This window comes from Limanda limanda, chromosome 14 (genome assembly GCF_963576545.1).
Source record: "Limanda limanda chromosome 14, fLimLim1.1, whole genome shotgun sequence".
Lineage (NCBI taxonomy): Eukaryota > Metazoa > Chordata > Actinopteri > Pleuronectiformes > Pleuronectidae > Limanda > Limanda limanda.
The window spans coordinates 20,359,831-20,379,727 of record NC_083649.1 but is presented as its reverse complement, the minus strand read 5'-3'; the positions used below and the strand labels follow the sequence as shown (position 1 = coordinate 20,379,727).

At 42.0% G+C, this 19,897-nt stretch overlaps 1 protein-coding gene across 2 annotated transcripts; it reads left to right on the top strand.

Annotated features, from left to right (window-relative positions):
• The first annotated feature begins 1,926 nt into the window (after positions 1 to 1,926).
• akap10 (A kinase (PRKA) anchor protein 10) lies at positions 1,927 to 16,785 on the top strand. 2 transcript variants are annotated; one of them, XM_061085868.1, is made up of 15 exons: positions 1,927 to 2,106; positions 4,525 to 4,572; positions 5,003 to 5,179; positions 7,017 to 7,508; positions 8,620 to 8,718; positions 8,811 to 8,895; positions 9,057 to 9,180; positions 10,882 to 11,018; positions 12,065 to 12,209; positions 12,813 to 12,974; positions 13,207 to 13,313; positions 14,557 to 14,639; positions 16,187 to 16,239; positions 16,422 to 16,514; positions 16,607 to 16,785. In XM_061085868.1, the coding sequence occupies exons 1-15, from the start codon at positions 2,085 to 2,087 to the stop codon at positions 16,610 to 16,612; spliced, it is 1,833 nt and encodes a 610-aa protein (XP_060941851.1). In that variant the 5' UTR covers positions 1,927 to 2,084; the 3' UTR covers positions 16,613 to 16,785. The 2 variants fall into 2 exon arrangements, with proteins under 2 accessions (XP_060941851.1, XP_060941850.1); XM_061085867.1 differs by lacking the exon at positions 1,927 to 2,106 and having other exon boundaries at positions 4,418 to 4,572.
• Positions 16,786 to 19,897: the final 3,112 nt, after the last annotated feature.

The following is a 19,897-nucleotide window of genomic DNA, read 5'->3' as shown; positions in this document are numbered from 1 at the left end:
TCTTTTGTTGATTTGGAGGTATGCTGTGGGTCGTTGTGCTGAAAGGTGAAATTCCTCTTCATCTTCAGGTTTGGAGCAGAGGCCTGAAGGTTTTGTGCCAAAATGGACTGGTATTTGGAATTAAACATTTCTCCCTCCAACTTGAATAAAGCCCCAGTTCCAGCTGAAGAAAAACATTCCCAGAGCCCGATGCTGCCAGCACCATGCCTCACGGTGGGTGTGGTGATCTTTTGGTGACGTGCAGTGTTGTTTTTGCACCATCCATGCCTTTTGGAATTATGTCCAAAAAATTCCACCTCGATCTCATCAGACCATAACGTTCTGCCACATGCTTTTGGGAGACTTAATGGAAAAATAAAAAGCTGAACTCATATGTTTTTTAAGGCCATCTCCTGACTGATACCTTTTAGCAATGAGATCCCTTTGATGCTTTTTAGGTTCTTTGCGGACCTTGACTTTTGCTGTAAGATGAAACTGAGTTAATGTCAGTGAAATCCTAACAGATTGATTTATGTATATAACTTTATTTGGAATTTATCAGAGTCACTTTAATTGATTGCCGGCAGTGTGATTGATTAATTCTGAAAGCAGCCACGTCCCCATTTATAAGAGCGTGAACACACATGTGAAACCCCCATTATTGTATCTTTTTTTTTTCCTGAAAGATTTCAGTTTGTTTTTCAGTTGTTTATACGTCGAAACAACCAAGCATTTTTACAGGTGTGCGTAGCCTTATTACATAGTATCTGCCAAGGAGGTAATGTTTTCATCTGTTTGTTTGTTGTTTGATTTGTTTGTAAATGAGTTTATGCAAAAGCTATGGGATGGATTACCACGAAACTTGGTGGATGTTGCATTTTTGTTGCTGCGTTTTTTTAATGCATCTTTATAAAGAATAAAGTCAGTAATTTTTAGGGCACTGATGTTGTGTTAATGTGTGAATTTTGGTGAAAATCCAAATAAAGATCTGGATGTAATGAATTTAAATGTGGTTTCATAAGGAAAGGGTTGGGCCTTGATGGAGGTATGAACTCTGAGTGCCATTCTAGTTTTTTTATGCATTAATATATTAGAAGAAGTAAGTAATGTAATCTGTCAAGTTGGAACTAATTAAAGCTACTTTACAGTTTGGTACTTTACTATATAAAAAGATAAAATATTCAGTAAACACATAATATTTTCAGTATTTTAAAAGTTCAATGTGTAGAATTTAGTTACATCTAGTGGTGAAGTTGCATATTGCAGCTAAATACCCCTCACCTCAGCCTCCCCTTCCAAACATGAGAGAGAACCTGTGGGAGCCTTCAGCTGTCATAAAAACTCAAAAGGTGTTTACTTTGTCCAGTCTGGGCTACTGTAAAAATCATGACTGCCTCCGTAGAGAGGACCCGCTCCAGATGTAAATATAAAGTATTTAAATATAAAGGGCCCATTCTAGGGTAGGAATTTTTTTTTTCGTACAATTTAGATGAAACACACTAGTGAAAACGTCACTATTATTATTTTATATTCAATTTCTGCCAACAGATCCCATTTTGTAAATTGTATTCTGTAAATCAGTCAAAAAGTTGAAACATAATGTAGCATCATATTTAAATTGTACAATGTAAATATACTCGATTTCGTTTCATCTCTGACACCCACTGTCCAAAAGCACAGATTGTGACATTTCAATGAAAGTAAAATGAATAATACCAGACTAAAAAAATGTTAATTGAATAAATCCTCACTTAGGTACAGAAATCTGAGTGTGTGCAGCCATATTCAATTTAAGAGCAGTGTTGGTGGAGGCCTCTGCTCGCTTGTTCATTCAGAAACAGCGCCCTCTTCCGACCAGAGCAGCTAAACGCATCATTTCCCACAATGCTGCTGCGGCACCAGCCCGGAAGTGGGACGTTTATTGACAACATGGCCGTCGAACTGGTCTCGGACCTGGAGCGAATTGGGATTTGACAGCGGGGCCGCAACCACCAGCCGTCCCCTCGCCGGCAGCGTGCGGGACCGATGCTCTTGAATGACGGGAGCCGCGGAGGCACGGGCCGGTGTCAGTGAGCCGAGGCAGCGTCCGGAGCGTGAAACCCGTCATGTCGTTTTTCAAGAGGAAAGGTGAGAGGAACCAGCTCCTCTCGGGGGGGCTGCGACGTCACCGGCGGGCTCGCAGCACCCGGAGCCCGGCTTACCGCTCACAGATTAGACCGGAGCGATGTGACCGAGGCTGCGGCCGCGGGGGAAGCCGTTGAGGACGCCGGGGTTTCCGGGGAAGCGAGTCGTCCTGCTGCCGCTGCTCTCCGCAGGCACACGGCTAGCTTAACCCGGGGCTGGCCTCTCTCTCCTCCCTGTCACAGCCACGCTAGTGCTAGCCGGGGCGGCGGCACATCTGTCAGGGGGAGCCGCCAACTGGTTTAACAACTTACTTGCATCACGGGGACTACTTAAAATGCATTTAAAATAGTTGTAAACACCCTATGAGCAGCATTACCTGCGTTAGCCCGAGCTCTGCTGTAGCTGCAGGCTAAGGTAGCCTCATCTGAACACTTGCTCACTGCTCCAGGCTGAGGGATGTGTCAAAGTGCTCAGCATCATGCACTGCTCATTGGATTGAAGGAGAGCAGGATCAGCAACATGATCAGGGGGTAATAATCTTAGTGAAAAGTGTTTCATCGAAATGGTTCATTATGGTTTAGCAGCTTCCTTCTAAGTCATGGGGTCTGTGCTAAGCTGCTGAAACCCAGTGGAGCTGATGCACACTGATAATATTGTGCTTTCTAGTCTTGATGACCATTCAAAGGGCTTTACACTACAGTTTTTCCATTCAATAATTCACACAAACATTCATTGAATCTATGTGTATCACTTTCTCTATCCACCATACACTGCCAGCATTATGGGGTTCAGTATCTTGACAATTTACGGAGAGTGGGGGGGACTGGAATCGATCCGCCAAGGTTGAATGACCCTTTTCACTCCTGAGCCGCAGCCACCCCCCATCTGTTACTCTCACATCCTACTCCAGTAGGTGCAGTGTGATATCTCATCCCTCTAATAATTAATCCAAACGGAACCTTATTACTTTCATGATTATAAGATTTACTGCCTGGTTGTGTGTTAGACTAGAAGCTCAGTGAGAGGCAATGAGAGTGTTAACATACGAAGCACTCTAAACACCACATAGGTTTCCACTGCCCCAGGTTACTGACAACTCCACTCTGCTTTGAGTGCACAGATAGGATAGCAATAAGTGAAGAGACAGTGATTGTGACATGGATTTCAGTTGAACTTTACTTGTGTTTCTTCAGGAAATCCGGCGGCAGTTTTTTGTTCTTCTAAAAACAGTGAGATTAGTAGTTTCCCTCCTTTGAGAATACACTTGTGAAAGCAGCTGACACAGCAGCGCCCCAAAAACTTAAAAAGACTTATCAGAGAGTGCTCTGATACTACTCTGAACTGAGAACACACACACACACACACACACACACACACACACACACACACACACACACACACACACACACACACACACACACACACACACACACACACACGCACACGCACACACACACACGCACACACACACAGGACTGACAGGCAGAGAGGGTTTCCCTTGGGATAGGGTTTGCTGTTAATGAATCCAAAAATATAGTTTGATTGATGAATGAATTAACTTAAAAGTGGAGGGCATAGAGCCACTGCATGGGGGCATGGATGACTATAGATATACCAAAAAGGTTTGAAGATGCTGTCACGTGTTGACCTTAACCTCATTAAAACTCAATTTGGGTCCTTTTTTACAAATTGCTTCCCCTATCATTGTTAATGATGGATAAACTAAATTGTGGTGTTGGGGAGGTTTGCACTTTTTGCAACGTCTGAATGGAGGAATGTGAGAAAAAGTTTGAGAACCACTGATTTAGAACAAAGACAGTCTGTGTTTTCATGTACGATGCTTCAGATCTGTGCAGCAGAAGTTGTCGGACTGTGGACTATTTAAAAGTTGCAGCCTTTTCCGTGACAGCCTACCATTGCCAGTTTGTCTTTCTGAAAGAGCATCTTCTTTACCATTTCCCCCCAGAACAATTTGTATTGGCAGTGTTTGTAATTGATACTCGGCCTGACGGCTTGTTCTGGATATGAATGGCGAGTCAGTCTGATGAGTGTTTGCCTCCAGGCACAGAGCTTAGGAATGCCGTCACCATGAACTACTTCATTGACAACCACTGAGTTGTAGACGGCTTCAGGTGTATGTTGTCTGACAGGCCAGAGCTGAGACCAAGCTCACAAATGCTGACGTACAGTGTAAAAACATCCCCAGCCTCCCTATTTATCTTCACTGTTGCTTTGTATTATCTTCCTCACTCTGTCATTATCCATATAATGTGTAATGTGAGTCTTTCCGGTGACATCACACTAACCCCTTTACTTTACCCCTCCATCAATCTCATCTTTGTTCATCTTTCCCTTTATTGTGATTCAAAATGTTGTTTGCTTCTCCTGTTACAATCCTGCTCTCATCTTTCTCCCTCACAGCCAAAAGCAAAGAACCTGAGAAAGTAACCCATGCTAAAGTCAATAGAGGTGAGTTCATAATTACCACGGTAATAAGGTTATGAAAGTTCACTATGTTGTTGTTGTTAAGGACTTATGATATGATTGGGTATTTCATATCAGATATTGTAATTATTATCAGTGCAATGTTTGACTCTTGCCCAGATGTGATACAGATATTTAACCATCTTAGGGGATTCAAACCGCTATTTGTCGAAGTTATGTAGTCACAAGGAACAAAATTGACCTCAAGCTGTCGAGAGAAACACATGCACTGTTGTCTCCAGCATCCCACACCCTGAGGCCTCTGAGCAGTAACTCTGAGCTAAAAAAAAACTTCACTAAAAAGACCTTTTCATGAAGTCACACTGATGTTTTTCATCCAGGCCACTCAGAACTTTAACACAGCTGTGCTCTCTTTCTTCTTTTGCCATCCCCCGTCCTCCACTCCCAACTCCAGCCAGCCCTGACTCTCCATCGTTAGGACTGAGGAACCATGCCATCCAGGAAGCTGCAGGGCCCAGCCATGTGGCCATCAACGCCATCTCTGCCAACATGGACTCCTTCGCCCGCGGCCGCACCGCCATCCTCAAGAAGCAACCGAGCCACATGGAGGCTGCGCACTTTGGAGATCTGGGTACAGAGACTGAATTTAGATATGTTAATGTGAAAAGGACTAATCAAACATTTGATAATTACACTTAATAACTCAAGTGTTTGTGTTATAGATGGAAAATTAGATGTCAGATTCTATTTACCTTATGGGGAATAATTAGGTTTCTTGTCGTAATGTTCTCTGACTGAGTGTAACTCTTGCATCACAAACCGACCGTGTTGTGCAAGTGTCAAACAGTCCATTAATCCTGTGTGAGGCGCTTGTGTGACGTCTTGCATCAGTTTTGATGAGCTGCCAAACAATCCAAATCCCGTCAATCAGGCTGACATATCCCTCGCAGTCTGCTAATGTGGTTACGTGCTGAAGAAATGGCTCCTCCCTTTTATCAGAAGGGATCTAAAATTAGATTCTGTGCATGGATGGCAAGTGCCACGATGCGTAGTGTGGCTGAAATGTTGAATGACGGCAGTGACAGGAACTGTACGAGCGAGTTGTCCGGAGAATTCCTGGCGTGAGTCAGACCTGAGGTGGAGTAACCTGTGCTGCAGCCCGGACCACATGGTCTGGGTGGAAGTCGCCGGGCACAAGTGATAACAAGTTTCAATGTCAGTTTGCAGGCAGCGGTAGCAGTTTAAACATGAGCTGAGGTTAGTGGACTTATCAGTATTTTGGCAGTGAGAACCACACTAATCTCATGGTTTCCATGGTGTTGTCTTGATAGCAGTTTATTTTGCACTGGTTGTTTTGAGAGTAGCAGTGCTCAGTATTCAGGCGGCCTTGACTATCATCTCGAGGAGGAAGGTGAAAAGCCAACATGAACCATCGTTTTTTTTTTAAAACTGCAAACTCAATACCACAAAGCTTCAGCCCACGCTGCAGTCCAATTACAGCTGATGAGCTCTGAATCATAATCCGTTTTGGGTTTGTTGTCTGTGAGATTGCTCCCTTGCTTATTTTGTTTTCTAGGATTGATTGTATGTGTGTGTTTGTGCTAGAAGTGCGCCTGGATGCCGGATGCTATTCAAACATAAAGTAATTATTGCAGTTAAGTCAAATATTGCAGCATCCTTACAGGATTCAGGTTTTTCCCCCAGTGTTCAAATGTTTAGAAACTTTCAAATTCTGACCACTTCATACTCGCATGAGTGACACGAGGGACAGGACACATGATGCTGCTGCTGTGTGGTTCTGAGAAGTTTGTCTGGGTTAAATCATTTGTGAAATTGCATCGTCTAAGGCCACAGGGAGCTTGAAATTCAAATATAAGTATCTCTGAGTTTGAATTCAGCTCACGTCAGCCTTCAGCCTGCACCAAATTTTTAGAAGCTGAACTGAGAAAAATCCACCTTTTTATCTTCAATTGCTTGTGCCAGCTCCCGTCAACGTGCTGCACATTCTTTCTTCCATCTGCGTGAAAATTGAAAGCTGTAAATAATAGAAAGTGTGGTGCTCAGTCTGCAGTTATATTCACTGTCTGTTGTGCATTTAAGGCCAGTGTAAATCTCATGTGAACAGCAATGTATCTTGTTAAATCATCAGTGCTAATATTAAATCTATAATTATAGATTTGATTAAAATACATGAAATACACAAAATACTAGTACTAAAGTTGTCTTTTTATCATTTAAAAATTATTTTGAATTTAGATCATTCATATACAAATACTTCAAGCTGATTTCTATGCAGTTCTATAAAGCATCAAGGTTTATGCAATATTCCATTATCTTCAAATGTGATAAATGACCAGAAAATATAGTGTTGAAAATATAAATATGCTCCTGAAATCTACAATGTACATTTCTAAAACATATTTCTGCGAGGTTGATCACTCAGTTGTGTGTCTGTTTGTTTGTTTCAGGTCATTCCAGTGTGAACTATCAGCCGCAGGAGACCCGCTCTCGACTCTCCAAGACGGTGGACCAGGTCCTGCGTGACAATGTGGCGATTCCTCACTATATGCATTTCATGGAATTGCATGGCGCAGACCACCTGGTCCGGTTCTGGTTGGAGGCGGAGAGTTTCCGCTCCTCCAGCTGGTCGCGAGTCAGAGCGCACAGTCTGAATTCTGTCAAACACAGCTCCCTGGCCGAGCCCGTCCCCGCCTCGCCAGATGGTTCTGAGCTCCCAGCGGCGGCCTCTCACACGCCCAATGCCCTCTCGCGGGACAGTAGCACCGAACGGCCGACGGTGCCATCGGAGTGGCAGGACTCCCCCAGCACGGAGGCTGGCCTGAGACCCGGCACCCCCCGAGCAGACACACCCAGCCGGCAGGCGTCCTCCAGGACGGGGACTCCCTTCAAGGTGCAGTCTACCAGCACCCTGCGGGAGCTCTCTGACCAGCTCATGAAAAGTGAGTCCGCTTTAAATCACCCTTTTTATTATTATAATGTTTACTCAAATAATGGATTTCTTAGATTCATTCGGGATGTTTTAAATGCAGAAAGTTAAGTTTCACAATTCCTCAACAAATAGACCTATATTATACATTTTGTTAACTTGTGTACTTAAATTATACAAAATGTTTTCAATAAAGTTCAAACTCATATCTGCTTAACCTGTGGCTTTGTCCATCTCTGCTGGAACCTCCGGGTCTAATGATATGTGACGATGGAAAAACATTATTTTAGCAGTTAGCCATTTTCCTTCCACTGTTTGTATCGGTCACTCATATTGCTAAACATTAAAACATGACCTCAACCGTGAACATGATTTGTGCCTAAGACACGTCCGGTCGATTTTCATTGGCTATGGCGGTGAAGACAACTCCCATAATCCCACGCTGCTCCACAATGTTGTCAAATTAGTTATTTTGTTAATGTTTTGCTTGTGAAACCCTAGTGGCAGAAGTTGCATATTGTACTTTTAATACAACATCAATACAACAACTCAAATGACACAAAGGAAAAATAGTTTGCCTATTGAGAGGCAGCTTTCGATTGATTGACTTAAATTAAGATGTTTGAATTGTTGACAATTTTGAGTAGCTGAAAGCAAAGATACAGTAAATGTGCTTAGATTCACCTGATAAAATTAATATATAATTCCCTTGAAACAGACTTGGTGAATAGATTATGACGCATATAAAAAATGTCACTCAAACCTCTGTTAAAAAATGTAATAATTGTGAAGATGCAGATTGATACATATTGTGATAAATAGGACTGCTGTTCCTTTAATTATGTATATGTTATGCCCTTTTTTTTAACAATTTGATGAAGCTGGACTGCAGAATTGGCACCACCACCTTCTGTAATATTCACATTAATATTCACATTAATTTGTCATTTCTTTTAACTGAGTGTTATTCTGGACCTTTTTTTAATATCTGTGCTACATTTGGATGGAAACTTTCCTATTGCCAGTTTTTCCCCTCTTTTAAAGTTCCTGCTCTTCATTGGCATCACTCTAACCCATTGTGTAGCATCACTTGATGATCATCTGTTTGCCTCGGTGTGTTTCAGGTATAGAGAAAGATGCAGTCACCATCTTCACCAAGTTCATCTCTCCAGACGCCATGAGGCCCATCCCCGTCACAGAACCCTTCAGAAATGACATAGTCGGTAAGATACCGATGCTGCCAGTAGGAATCCAATCACCACATTTTACATTGTATACTGTTGTGTAGCAATAAGTCTGTCCTTCCTCTGTGCAGCTAAGATATGTGGAGAGGATGGCATGGTGGACCCAAACTGCTTCGTTATTGCACAGTCGGTAGTGCTCGCCATCTTGGAGCAACAGTGAGTGTCTCTCTTTTCATTATCCAGAGGTGTTAATACATCCCATCTCCTCATCACCATGTTTTGACATTGAAGTGACACTGGTGTTCTTGTGTCATTTTTCCACCTCGACATCCACAGTAGCAGCTGCTCTCATCTTCCACTTGCCCTTTCATTTCCAGGCACTTTTGTGAATTCCTGCGGAGCCATCATTTCTGTAAATACCAGATTGAAGTGTTGACAAGTGGCTCTGTGTTCCTGGCTGACATCTTGTTCTGTGAGTCTGCGCTCTTCTACTTCTCTGAGGTGAGTGAGTTCAGTGGCTCTCAGAACATTATTTATTGCATCCCGGTATTTATCATCACAAACACATATCCACACGTATTGTTTCAAGAGCATGTGGATAATATGTGCACTTGGGTGAGAATATTCTATTCAGCTATTTCCACCCATACTGGAACACTCAATGTCTCCCTAAGTGCTCTGTTTTTTCGGCTTCACCAGGTTTGTAGAGAAGAAAAGTGTATACTGGGTGAAAAATACTTTTGCAATGCACTTTGTAATAAGCACAATATTCCGGGTGATGTTCTAAACATCTGCCACCATCAGGCATTTATTTAAATTTACGTTGTAGCAAAAAGGCTTTAGAAAGTCAGAATATATAAAACATCCGTCTTATAATTCCAAGAATGTCTTTCTCTATTTGGAAAGCATATCTCATGAACCATTCATCTTTAGCAGCTTCACACTTGACTTGTGATTTTTAAGGGTCCAAGGAAGGAAAGTGTAAAATTTGATGCGACTTGGACGCGTGATACATTCAATGTTCATAAACTAAACATAAACAGGCAACCAGCGCTCTGTAGCAGCAGCGGCGGCTGAGACTCAATCCCAACAACAGCTCGTTCACGACAAGCACAACTTATCCTCCAGTTCAGCTTCACTGAACTTGATCATTGACCTTATTATTATAATTTGGGTCTTGAATTGAACTGAACAGAATATATTTATTATTATTATCATTATTATTAATAAAATTATTTAACTGGTGAACTTTCAGGGTTCTATGGAGTCCAGCAGCTGATCTTAACTTGCTGCGGCTCAATTACGCAAGTTACTTTTCCAGTTTCAGAAAGAAGCATTGACACAGGCCAGGCAAACAGCCCTTTGCAAACAGAATATAGAATGGGCACTGCACTAGTTTATATACAAAGAGCAACAAAGTCTGCATGGGGAGGAGGTCGTGGTTGAAAGGGTTCAACTCCTGTATTATATCAGAAGATGATAATGATTTGTTTTGAGACTGAATTGACCCAAATATCCTCATTGCTTTACTATATTCCGTTTTCAGTCATAGTTTAGGCAACAAAACTACTTGGTTAGGTTTAAGAAAATATAAAATAGGCCGTTCAATGTGGAAACGTTGTGGTCTTCTGTGGAGCAGGAGGTGGAGCAGCATTTTTCTGTTTAATCCACGGCTCCTCTGGTCTGCATATTAAAGTGTCTTTTGGAAAGATGCTGAACCCCATATTGCCCCTGGCGGCTGTGACATCAGTGTAAGGGCACAGTCAAACATACACAATTGCTAAGTGTTTATCGCGGATCAAAGTTCACCAAAGTTCAACTCCATGCGAAGCCACGCTGGGATATGTCTTGCGACAGGAAGTGATTGTTTTCTTCACCTGATCGCTCTCACAGATTTGAAGTGAACGAAAGGCGGAGATTCGCCTCCAATATATTTGTGTATACAGTACGTGCCCAGGACTTTTGAGTGGGATGTATGATTTCTCTGACTGTTCTCTTACCCTAGTAATCTAATAAAGAAGTCTCATTGAACACCATGTCCAAGCCTCTAAATATAAAGTGTCAAAGTTTGGCAAAGGAAATGTTAAACCTAGTGATAGAATCTCTGTTGTCATATACACAGGAAATTAATAAAATTTTGAAACATTGACATCCTAATAACCTGCTGACGGTGTATTTGCTCCTTGCTCTCATCCCCTGTAGTACATGGAAAAGGAGGAGGCGATGAATGTTCTGCAGTTCTGGCTGGCAGCAGACAACTTCCAGAACCAACTAGCAGATAAAAAGGGCCAGTATGACGGCCAGGAGGCGCAGAATGACGCCATGATCCTCTACGACAAGTAGGTGTTCCGTCTGCTGCTGCTGTTTCATTAAACCGTTGCTAATGCTTTTACACTCATTCCGTCACTGCCGTTTAGAAAGACTTTATGAAAATTGTTAATTCATTCGTCTTCTGTTGTCTCTTGTGAAAAAAACAACTTGGCAAACCACTAATCAGCTCCTACGCTGCGTTATCAGCAGAGAACAGTTTTGCAATTTTTCAACTTTATAATGTGCATTAAGTATTTATAACAGTTCATCACATTTTAAGCGAAAGCCCCTCACTGTTCTTAACACATGTAAAACTCCACACTCTCCATACTTAAACATCTGTTCATCACTTTTAGTGTTTTAAAAACTGCTGCTTCCATTCTGGGTGTGTAATTGACATTTTGCTCTTGTATGCTGTTACTGTGGCTCAATGATCCCACGGGTATCACTCTTCATCTCAGATCATATTCTGTATGTTTGAATCACCTGAATGCACCTGTAATATTAGCCTGTTACCAGGTAACACGAAGGAAGGCCGACTTAGTTGAACCTTTGCTTTATTTAATTTTTTTGCATGTGGGTAATATTTGTCTCCAGTATTTTATATATTAATCATATTGTAATCAGAAGGTGAAAGTCAGTTTCCTAACTCAGCTTAATCAACTGATGATTGATGCCCAGTCTTTAATTGGATGATTCGTATTAATGTGTAATTCTGTCTGCTGAAAGATTTGTATCGGACACACACTATCTATAATAATACAGAACAGATGACAAAGCACACACATCATTATTTCTCCTCTTTTCCTCCATTTCATAATTGCAATCCCTGAGGTTTTATGTGGGCCTTTGTTTTATTAATAACGTGATTCAAAAATGCACTCAACCAACCCACTGACCTGCTTCTTCAGCATCAAAGCTTTCCAGCGCCACACAACACCCTCTGTCCTTTATATTTGGAATGAATTTATATGAATCTCATTTTAAGATACTGATTTTTGAAGCCTCTCTTCCAAATGTAATTGTGATTTTGGCAGTGATTAAAATCTTAATCATCGCTCTGCTTCCTCTTCAGGTATTTCTCACTCCAAGCCACAAACCCTCTGGGCTTCGGCGACTCTGTGCGGATGGAGATAGAGTCGAATATCTGCCGAGAGGGAGGGCCGCTCCCCGACTGTTTCACCACTCCACTCCGACAGGCCTGGACGACAATGGAGAAGGTCAAATTCTCCGATAGAGACCAAACAAAGACTTTCTAACAGTTACCATGGGACCTCTTTTGTACTCCTTTTAAGATATGAGGAAATATGCAGCTATGTTAACAACAACACAGTAGAACACAGATATATGAAGCTTTCAATTAAGAAATATCGCCATTTAAAGCATGAAACATTCTGAAACTCTGGAATGAAAACATAGTAGTATTGATGTAGCCTACGAGAATTGCTTCTACTCCAGGGTTATTCTCTCCCAGGTTACTTTACCTTATCTTCACCTGTGTACGCGTAAATAATTCTTGGACTTGGATATTCCTTCATATCTGTCGTGCTTGACAAATTTGATTCAATATGAGCCTAAGAAGTCTTAAATTGAACTTTTAGAAACCTGCAGAAACCTTATAATAGGATCCTAAAGCTTTTCTGTTGCAAGTCACTGACAAATAGTCCCATTACACCTCTGACACATGCACCTGTGTTGCAATAATTAGACAAAAGCTCAACACGGTTGTTAGAACATAAAGGTCAGGAACACACCCTTGGTACTTGTGACCTAGGAAGCTCATCATTTTCTAACAGAGTTCACCCTGTTTTGCATTTGCTCAGGTCTACATGCCAGGCTTCCTGTCCTGCAACCTTTACTACAAATACCTGAGTGACCTCATCAACTCGGTGCGGGCGGATGAGTTTGTGAATGTCAGCGCTCCGGGTCAGAGCGGGCTTGCGGACAACAACCGCTCGGGTTCAAATGCCAGCGAGGCCTCACAGGTGACCCTTCCCTGACCTTTCACCCACATCTTCAACCCCTGAGGGGCAGTCCCCCGTCTGCTGACATTTAGACCTGCTCCCCCTCATTACATGAATGATGAAGATGTTTTTTTTGTTAATACCAAAGGGTCATGATCAAGCATGTTGTTCAGTTTTCTTCTGAGAAGAAAAAAAAAGGAAGTTACCTGAAACGTAGCTTAACGTTCACTTCATGGTGTCTTCTCTACTGCAGGGAGCCAAAAGGGCAGCGATAAAAATCCTGAAAAACTTCGATGAGGCGATCACCGTGGACGTCGCCAGCCTGGACCCTGAGTCTTTGTACCACAGGCCGTATGCTGGGTGAGCTTTGTGTGTCCAATGTTCCTTTCCTGTTATACAAGTTATCAGAAGAATAGAGATCTAGCCAATCCCCCATTACAATGCTGCACACACTTTGGATCATGTATGGGTGAAATGAACGAGAGCCTATTCAGACCTGGTATTAACATCAGTCCTGAGAGTTCTGATCACAAGTGGATAGAGCTAAGTATGTTTTTAACACCTTGTATTAAAATATTTCTCCTGTCACCATTATTTATCGTATCTCACTTCCCTGCCCTTTATGCAGAGACCAAGTTAGGCTGCTTTTACTCAATTTGAGTTTATAGATGAGCCCAATGACTGTGTCTGTGTGCGAGAGGGAGTGAAAGAGACAGAGGGCGAGAGCGAGCGGAGTCAGGAGGGACTAAAAGAATAAATGTGCGCAGCTATGAAGAAATATTTGACCAACTCAAGAAAAGTATCAATCTTTATGTTGTGATCATTGTTGATGTTGTGACCTCAAAGAGTCAGAAGCATAAAAATGCTGTTTTACCTGTCTTGGGCCAGAGACGTCAGCTGAGTGGGAGGGCCATCATATGGCTCAGGATGCATTTGCATTAGAACACAGCGAAAAGATGTTGGTTGTGTTCACACCTGAAATTGGAGCTGACCACTTGTGATCGGATAACCCAGGACGGATTGTGATACCTGGTCTGAGAGCCAGTGGCAGTCTGAACGATCAGAAATCAATCCAAAACTTCTGGTTTGCTTTTATAAAGAGGTCAGCTCAAAGGAGAAAACCTCATGTGATTTGTGTCTGATTGGTTCAAATATTAGAAAGCACTGATTTGGTATTTTAAACCCCATCCCAAAATGTACTTTTAACAGATTTAACGTGATCTAATTTATCTTAAATTCTCCCCCCAAAATTAGTTTTTGTTTCCCTTTTCTTTTATGTTTCTCCCCTTTATGTCCCTTTGATTGCTCTCCCTGCCGTTTCTATTCAAGGCTTGTATCCATCTGGTTTTTATTGACTCTGCCGCAGAGTGTTTTATGAGTGTGCTTTGAAAAATCCTCGAAATATAACTCAAGAGAATAATCTTGTTGAAAGATGAAGCTGGAGTCCCTTTTTACTACCCCTGCCTCCATTGAACCTGCAGTGATGGAATGGATACACATTAACAGTTGTGTTTGAATGCTGCTGTGTGTGCCCGAGGCTCAGCTTTGTCCCATTAGCTCTGTGTGCTGTCTTCACCCGTCTCCTCTGCTCTTGTCTGCTCAGGAAGATGACGTTCGGGAAGGTGAATGAGATGGGCCAGTTTATCAGGGAGGCAGAGCCCGAGCCGGATGTGAAGAAATCCAAAGGCATGATACACTGAGACTCCTTTCTCTCTCTCTCTCTCTCTCTCTCCTCTACCTTCATCCATATCAATATTCTCTCTCTGTATCTGCGCCCTCACTCTGTCATCTTTTATCTGGTTCCTCCGTTCAGTGAAAAGCACCTACTCTGTGCCCATGAATATAAACCTCCTCTAGTGGCTGCGTCTATTCTCCTTACAGCGTATTGTCTTCTGAAATATTTAAATATATTCCCTCTGAGGAAAATCACTCAGAGGCTGTGAAACGACAGAAGAGTATCGGGGAAAGGCATAAAAAGAGAAGGGGAGAGGAAGATTATTTATTTATTTATTTTTATTTCAAGAAAGTTGAACTCAATCAGAGGAGAAATACAGTATGTGTTTTTAATTTTGCATATTGAGAATAATGTTCAAGTTTGAAGTCAGACTGTCAAGAATTTAATAACTACCGTCAGAATTGTACTGCTGCTGCAAAGTGCCTCATGTAGATGAATTATTGAAATTGTTCTTCAGAATCGGTAACAAAGACTTTATCTTTATCTTTTAGCACATTAACACAGTGTGGGAATCAGTATTAGAACCTTCAAGGGGATGCAACCGAAAATGGTTTTAAGATGTAGAAACTAGACGAGCTTGAAAGACAAGGCTTTATTTGTGGAAACTGAAATAGCTGCTAATGGACAAATGTAGGCGAATTGATGGTTACACTAACACTTCCAGATGTAACACTCTGGTAACTCACTCCAACAATCTCAGAGCCCATCGGCTGTCATCTAATGAGAAATTGCCTTTGAGGTCAGTAGCCAATATTTTTGTCCGGTGTAAACAGCGGGTATCTGAGCCATGACTCCACCATCCGTACTGTTTACAGTCCAACTGGTTTCTGTTATCACACTCACACTAACACATCTAACGTTTGTCCTCACACAGCACAAACTGTGATACTTTTTGTAGGTGTTTTATGTCCAAACAACATTTTCTATAATCTCTATAAACAACTCTCTGCATATGAAACCAGATAAGTTAACAAGCAGATGCATTTGTGTCAGTGTGTCCCTCTTCAAATCTAGACAAACTGAAACCAGGAAACTTCAAACTTGAAAAAATCTTGTATATTCACACACAGAGTCTGTCAGTACAGATTACTCTTCTGGCACAAGGAGTTTAGTTCATCCTCAAAATGTTATTCACTAAATGCAAAAAATTATGAATCCCCCTCTTTTTACTGGGTATAACTGCTGGTTCGTAATAAAATAAGTAGTCAGACTCTGAACAGCAGAATCTAACAAAGCCTGACATACCTAAATGTGTCAGGATTAACTCACCTAGATTTAGTTTTGAGAGCACTCTTCTAAAAACATCTATTATTTTGTTCAGTTAAGGAACTGGACTTGGCCTCAATGGAATAAGCGGCCACAACCTTACAGGCCCCTAGTCATACCCCCCACCTACTATCCCTGATCCCCATTTTTATTGTAGTTATCTATCTTTATTAAAAAAAAGAAAAGGCTCTGATATGTTCAATTCCTTCCCTGTGCCTCTCCTCTCATTTAGGCTCCATGTTCTCTCAAGCCATGAAGAAATGGGTCCAAGGCAACTCCGATGAGGTGAGGCAGCAAAATGTAAAATATTCATAAATGATTCAGTGTTCTGAGGCGCAGAGCGAACCTCTCAAGGGTATTGCATTCAAATTGGCCCGTGTGACGTCACTCCATGACTTATGATTTATTGAAGAATATAGATAAAAGCCTGTGTTGAATCAAAGTTATTGACTGTGCTGTGACTCAAGGCCCAGGAGGAGATGGCGTGGCAGATCGCCAAGATGATCGTCAATGACGTCGTCCACCAGTCCAATCACGACAGCCCCGGCAAATCCACCAAGGTACGACCTCTCGCTCACTATTCCTGCTCCCGTGCACCGATGGCCACAGCTCTGCTCTAAGTCTTTTATTTTTTTTTCTTGTCTGTTTGCAGTTATGACCTGCTATGAAACCAAAGGAACGTCACTCCCTGCGGACACTGGCCAGACAGTGACAAGGCGTGCTCTGGGTTCACCCTGCAACAAACTGCATTACTCTGAGAGCGAACAAGGCTTTTCTATCACCTCCCTGACCACGTCTCCGTGCGCGCATTTGTGTGTGTGTGAGTGTGTGAGTGTGTGAGTGTGTGAGTGTGTGAGTGTGTGTGTGTGTGTGTGTGTGTGTGTGTGTGTGTGTGTGTGTGTGTGTGTGTGTGTGTGTGTGTGTGTGTGTGTGTGTGTGTGTGTGTGTGTGTGTGTGTGTGTGTGTGAATGTTCAGGCATGGGCTAGTGGAAAACTTGAAGTAGATAATTGTTTGACGCCTCCAACTCCATACCACTATAAAGGGTCGTGTGTAGTGAAAAGTAAAAGCAGCGCAGAGAGCGTGCGTCTGATTGGAGGATTTGGCTCCTCAGGCTGGGAACCTCCACCATGACGCTGGAGGAGAAGAAGCAGCGTCATCGTCCGGACTGTCGCTGTGCGGCTGCAGCCATAGTGTTTGTACAATGTCTCATCTCGGATCTATGGAGGACGTGTCAAAGACTGAATGACCCACACTCCCCGGTGACACGCCCACCAACACCTTTTAGAAGCATTCCTTGTTTTTAGATGAAAACCTCGTGTAAGGCTCAGCTAGTGAAGACGGAAAATCACCGGTTTGGAGCAATGTACAGTTTTGTTCTTTTTCAATTTGCTTCCCCTGAGTCCTGGAGTAGTTCTGTCTGCTGCTCCCTCACATGAGCTGTCCTTACCTTGGCTGTTAACTGTTCGTACTGTAGAACATGTGGAACTGTGACAATGAAACACGAGAGGATCTGATACAGTTCCTGGACTTCCTATGTTAACCTCCTGGCACCTTCATAGAGTGTAGAAGAAGAAGAAGAAATACTCCATAATGTACTTAAAATGCTCCGGTTGTGTTGGAAAACTCCAAACAAATGTTCTAAATGTTTTTACATTTTCTGGTTTACCCCATATATCAACGTTAGTCCTTTTTTATGATGATCGCAGCTTTTTTTTTTTTTCTTGCATCGGTAAAACAAACATCCGTGATAACCAGACCAACTGGAAAGTGTGCTCAATTAATTCAACTTTTTTATTTTATTTTTTAACTTAACTTCTTTTGAGCCTTACCAAGATATGGAACCAGAAAAGACTCTTGGTACTATGTACCACTAATGTTTTCTGACATGTACATGTACGTAATCTATAATATATTTAAAATTGTGTTTGATTTAAATACAGATATTACGAAACGTTTCGCTGTCCTCATTTTTGTTTGTACGGTGTTGTATTATCAGCCCACTGCAGGCCGGGGTTATGTCGACTAGAAGGTCGATGATGTTAAAAGGCTGATTTAAAAAATAAATAATAAATTGTAGTTACAAATGTGGTTAGACTGGCACGCTCAGTTAAATAGGAGGACTCGTATGGACTCTGACCATGAGGGGGCGACATTTGCTGTGTTGCTACGGTGGAGGGACCCTGGTGACTCAGTATATTGTTTCTGAGTTTACTTTCAGTCAGCGCGTCTCACACAGGCCCAGCAACATCCACCAATTGTAAGATACAACTCATCTCCAAGGGCTGAACGTCACCATGGTTACAGTTTAGTTCTATGAAGCATTTACAGTCGATTCATTCCTGTTTTTTAAGGATCTGACTTTTGAAGTCATGTCTTGCTGTTTCTTAGTTATTGACAGTTTAGTGCTGTTTAACATGCGCTTCATTAGAACACTAGCGTTTCTCCCAATCGCTGAGTTCGACAGGCGGTGACTTCGATGCAGTTGGATGTATTTAAAATGTACAGTTAAACCTGCTGTTAATGAATTACTGATAAATATTATACAACATTAATCATCTACATTTTCATAACTTTCACCACATCTTGCGTATTCTTCATTCCAGACTGAGGCGGCCTCCACTTGTAGAGGCATCGCCCCCCCCCCACACGAACCAGCCCCTGTTCTGAGCTCTGATTGGGTTAGAGATTATGTTACTACCTGTGAGCGACAGTTAACACACGAATGATGTGAACTTTTACTGTTTAGTCCCCATGCTAAGGAGTATTTATTTATTTATTTATTGAGATTATTTACACTGAGATTAAAGTTGTTGAATTAATAATCTCAAATACTGTTTTTATTTGAATGGCATGATGTCTCGATCCCTACATGCACGTGGGAAGATACCTGCTGTCAGACTCCTGCTCTGTCAAGTTGAAAAGAATGTGCAAAACGCCCGGAAATCAATTATTGCCTTCAGAATAAAAGTAGTTTTAAACGAGGAGGAAGGATGTCCTGACAAATATCTAATTTTTACAACTTAGTACTAGATTTAATAATAACAACAAAAATAATATTAATAATAATTACACTTTGACGACCATGTCCCACTTTCTTCCGCCCATATAACTACACATTAACTCAACCTAGGTAAAACGTTTTGGCCCTGTGTTGATGTTGTTGCTGATTGAGTAAATGTAGCTGTGTGTCCATCTCCATGTTTAACTGTGACCAGGACATGTGGGCTTATGACATTTGTCCAATCTTTTAATTGAAGGTCCAGCAGCCAAAACATTGGATCCTACATTTCCCACAATGAAAGCCAATATGGCGAATATGTTTCCACCCCGTGTGTGTCTTTGTTGGTTTGCTTGTTGGTTTGCTTACCATGAAGCTTGGTGGAGCGATGTGATATGGATTGGGGAGGAACCCAATAAACTTAGATGTGGATCAGAGGGCTGATCCAGGATTTTTTAAATCACTTTATTTAACGTTGAGAGATGGGAGAGATTCGTGGATCTTGATGAAAATATCAGGCATGATTAGGGGTTTGATTTTAATGTGTGTGCGATTTGGTGCAGCTTAATTGAATTTAAGGGGCCTGTCTGAGGAGGTGTGCAATCTACTGAGTGCCATTCGAGTTTTGTCACAGTTCTCCAGAGTCACACAAAGCTTTATGGCCTGTTTCCACCGGCTGAGACTGAGATGTGGTAATTTATATATAAAATCTGGGTCGTCCCTGGAGTTACAGTTATTTAAAGTCCCCATGGAGACTTTAGTAAAGCTGCGCCCCTTTTGCGGGCGTTTTACTTTGAAAAGCAGAACCGGAAACTCTCTTTTAGCCAATGGTAACTTGACGTTGTCCAGACAGCGTTACGCACAGTGCGCTGCTGTCCGTGTGCAGGTGGCGTGAGACTGTGGAGAGAAGCAGAGGAGAGTCCAGTGGTGCAGGTGCCTGTGTG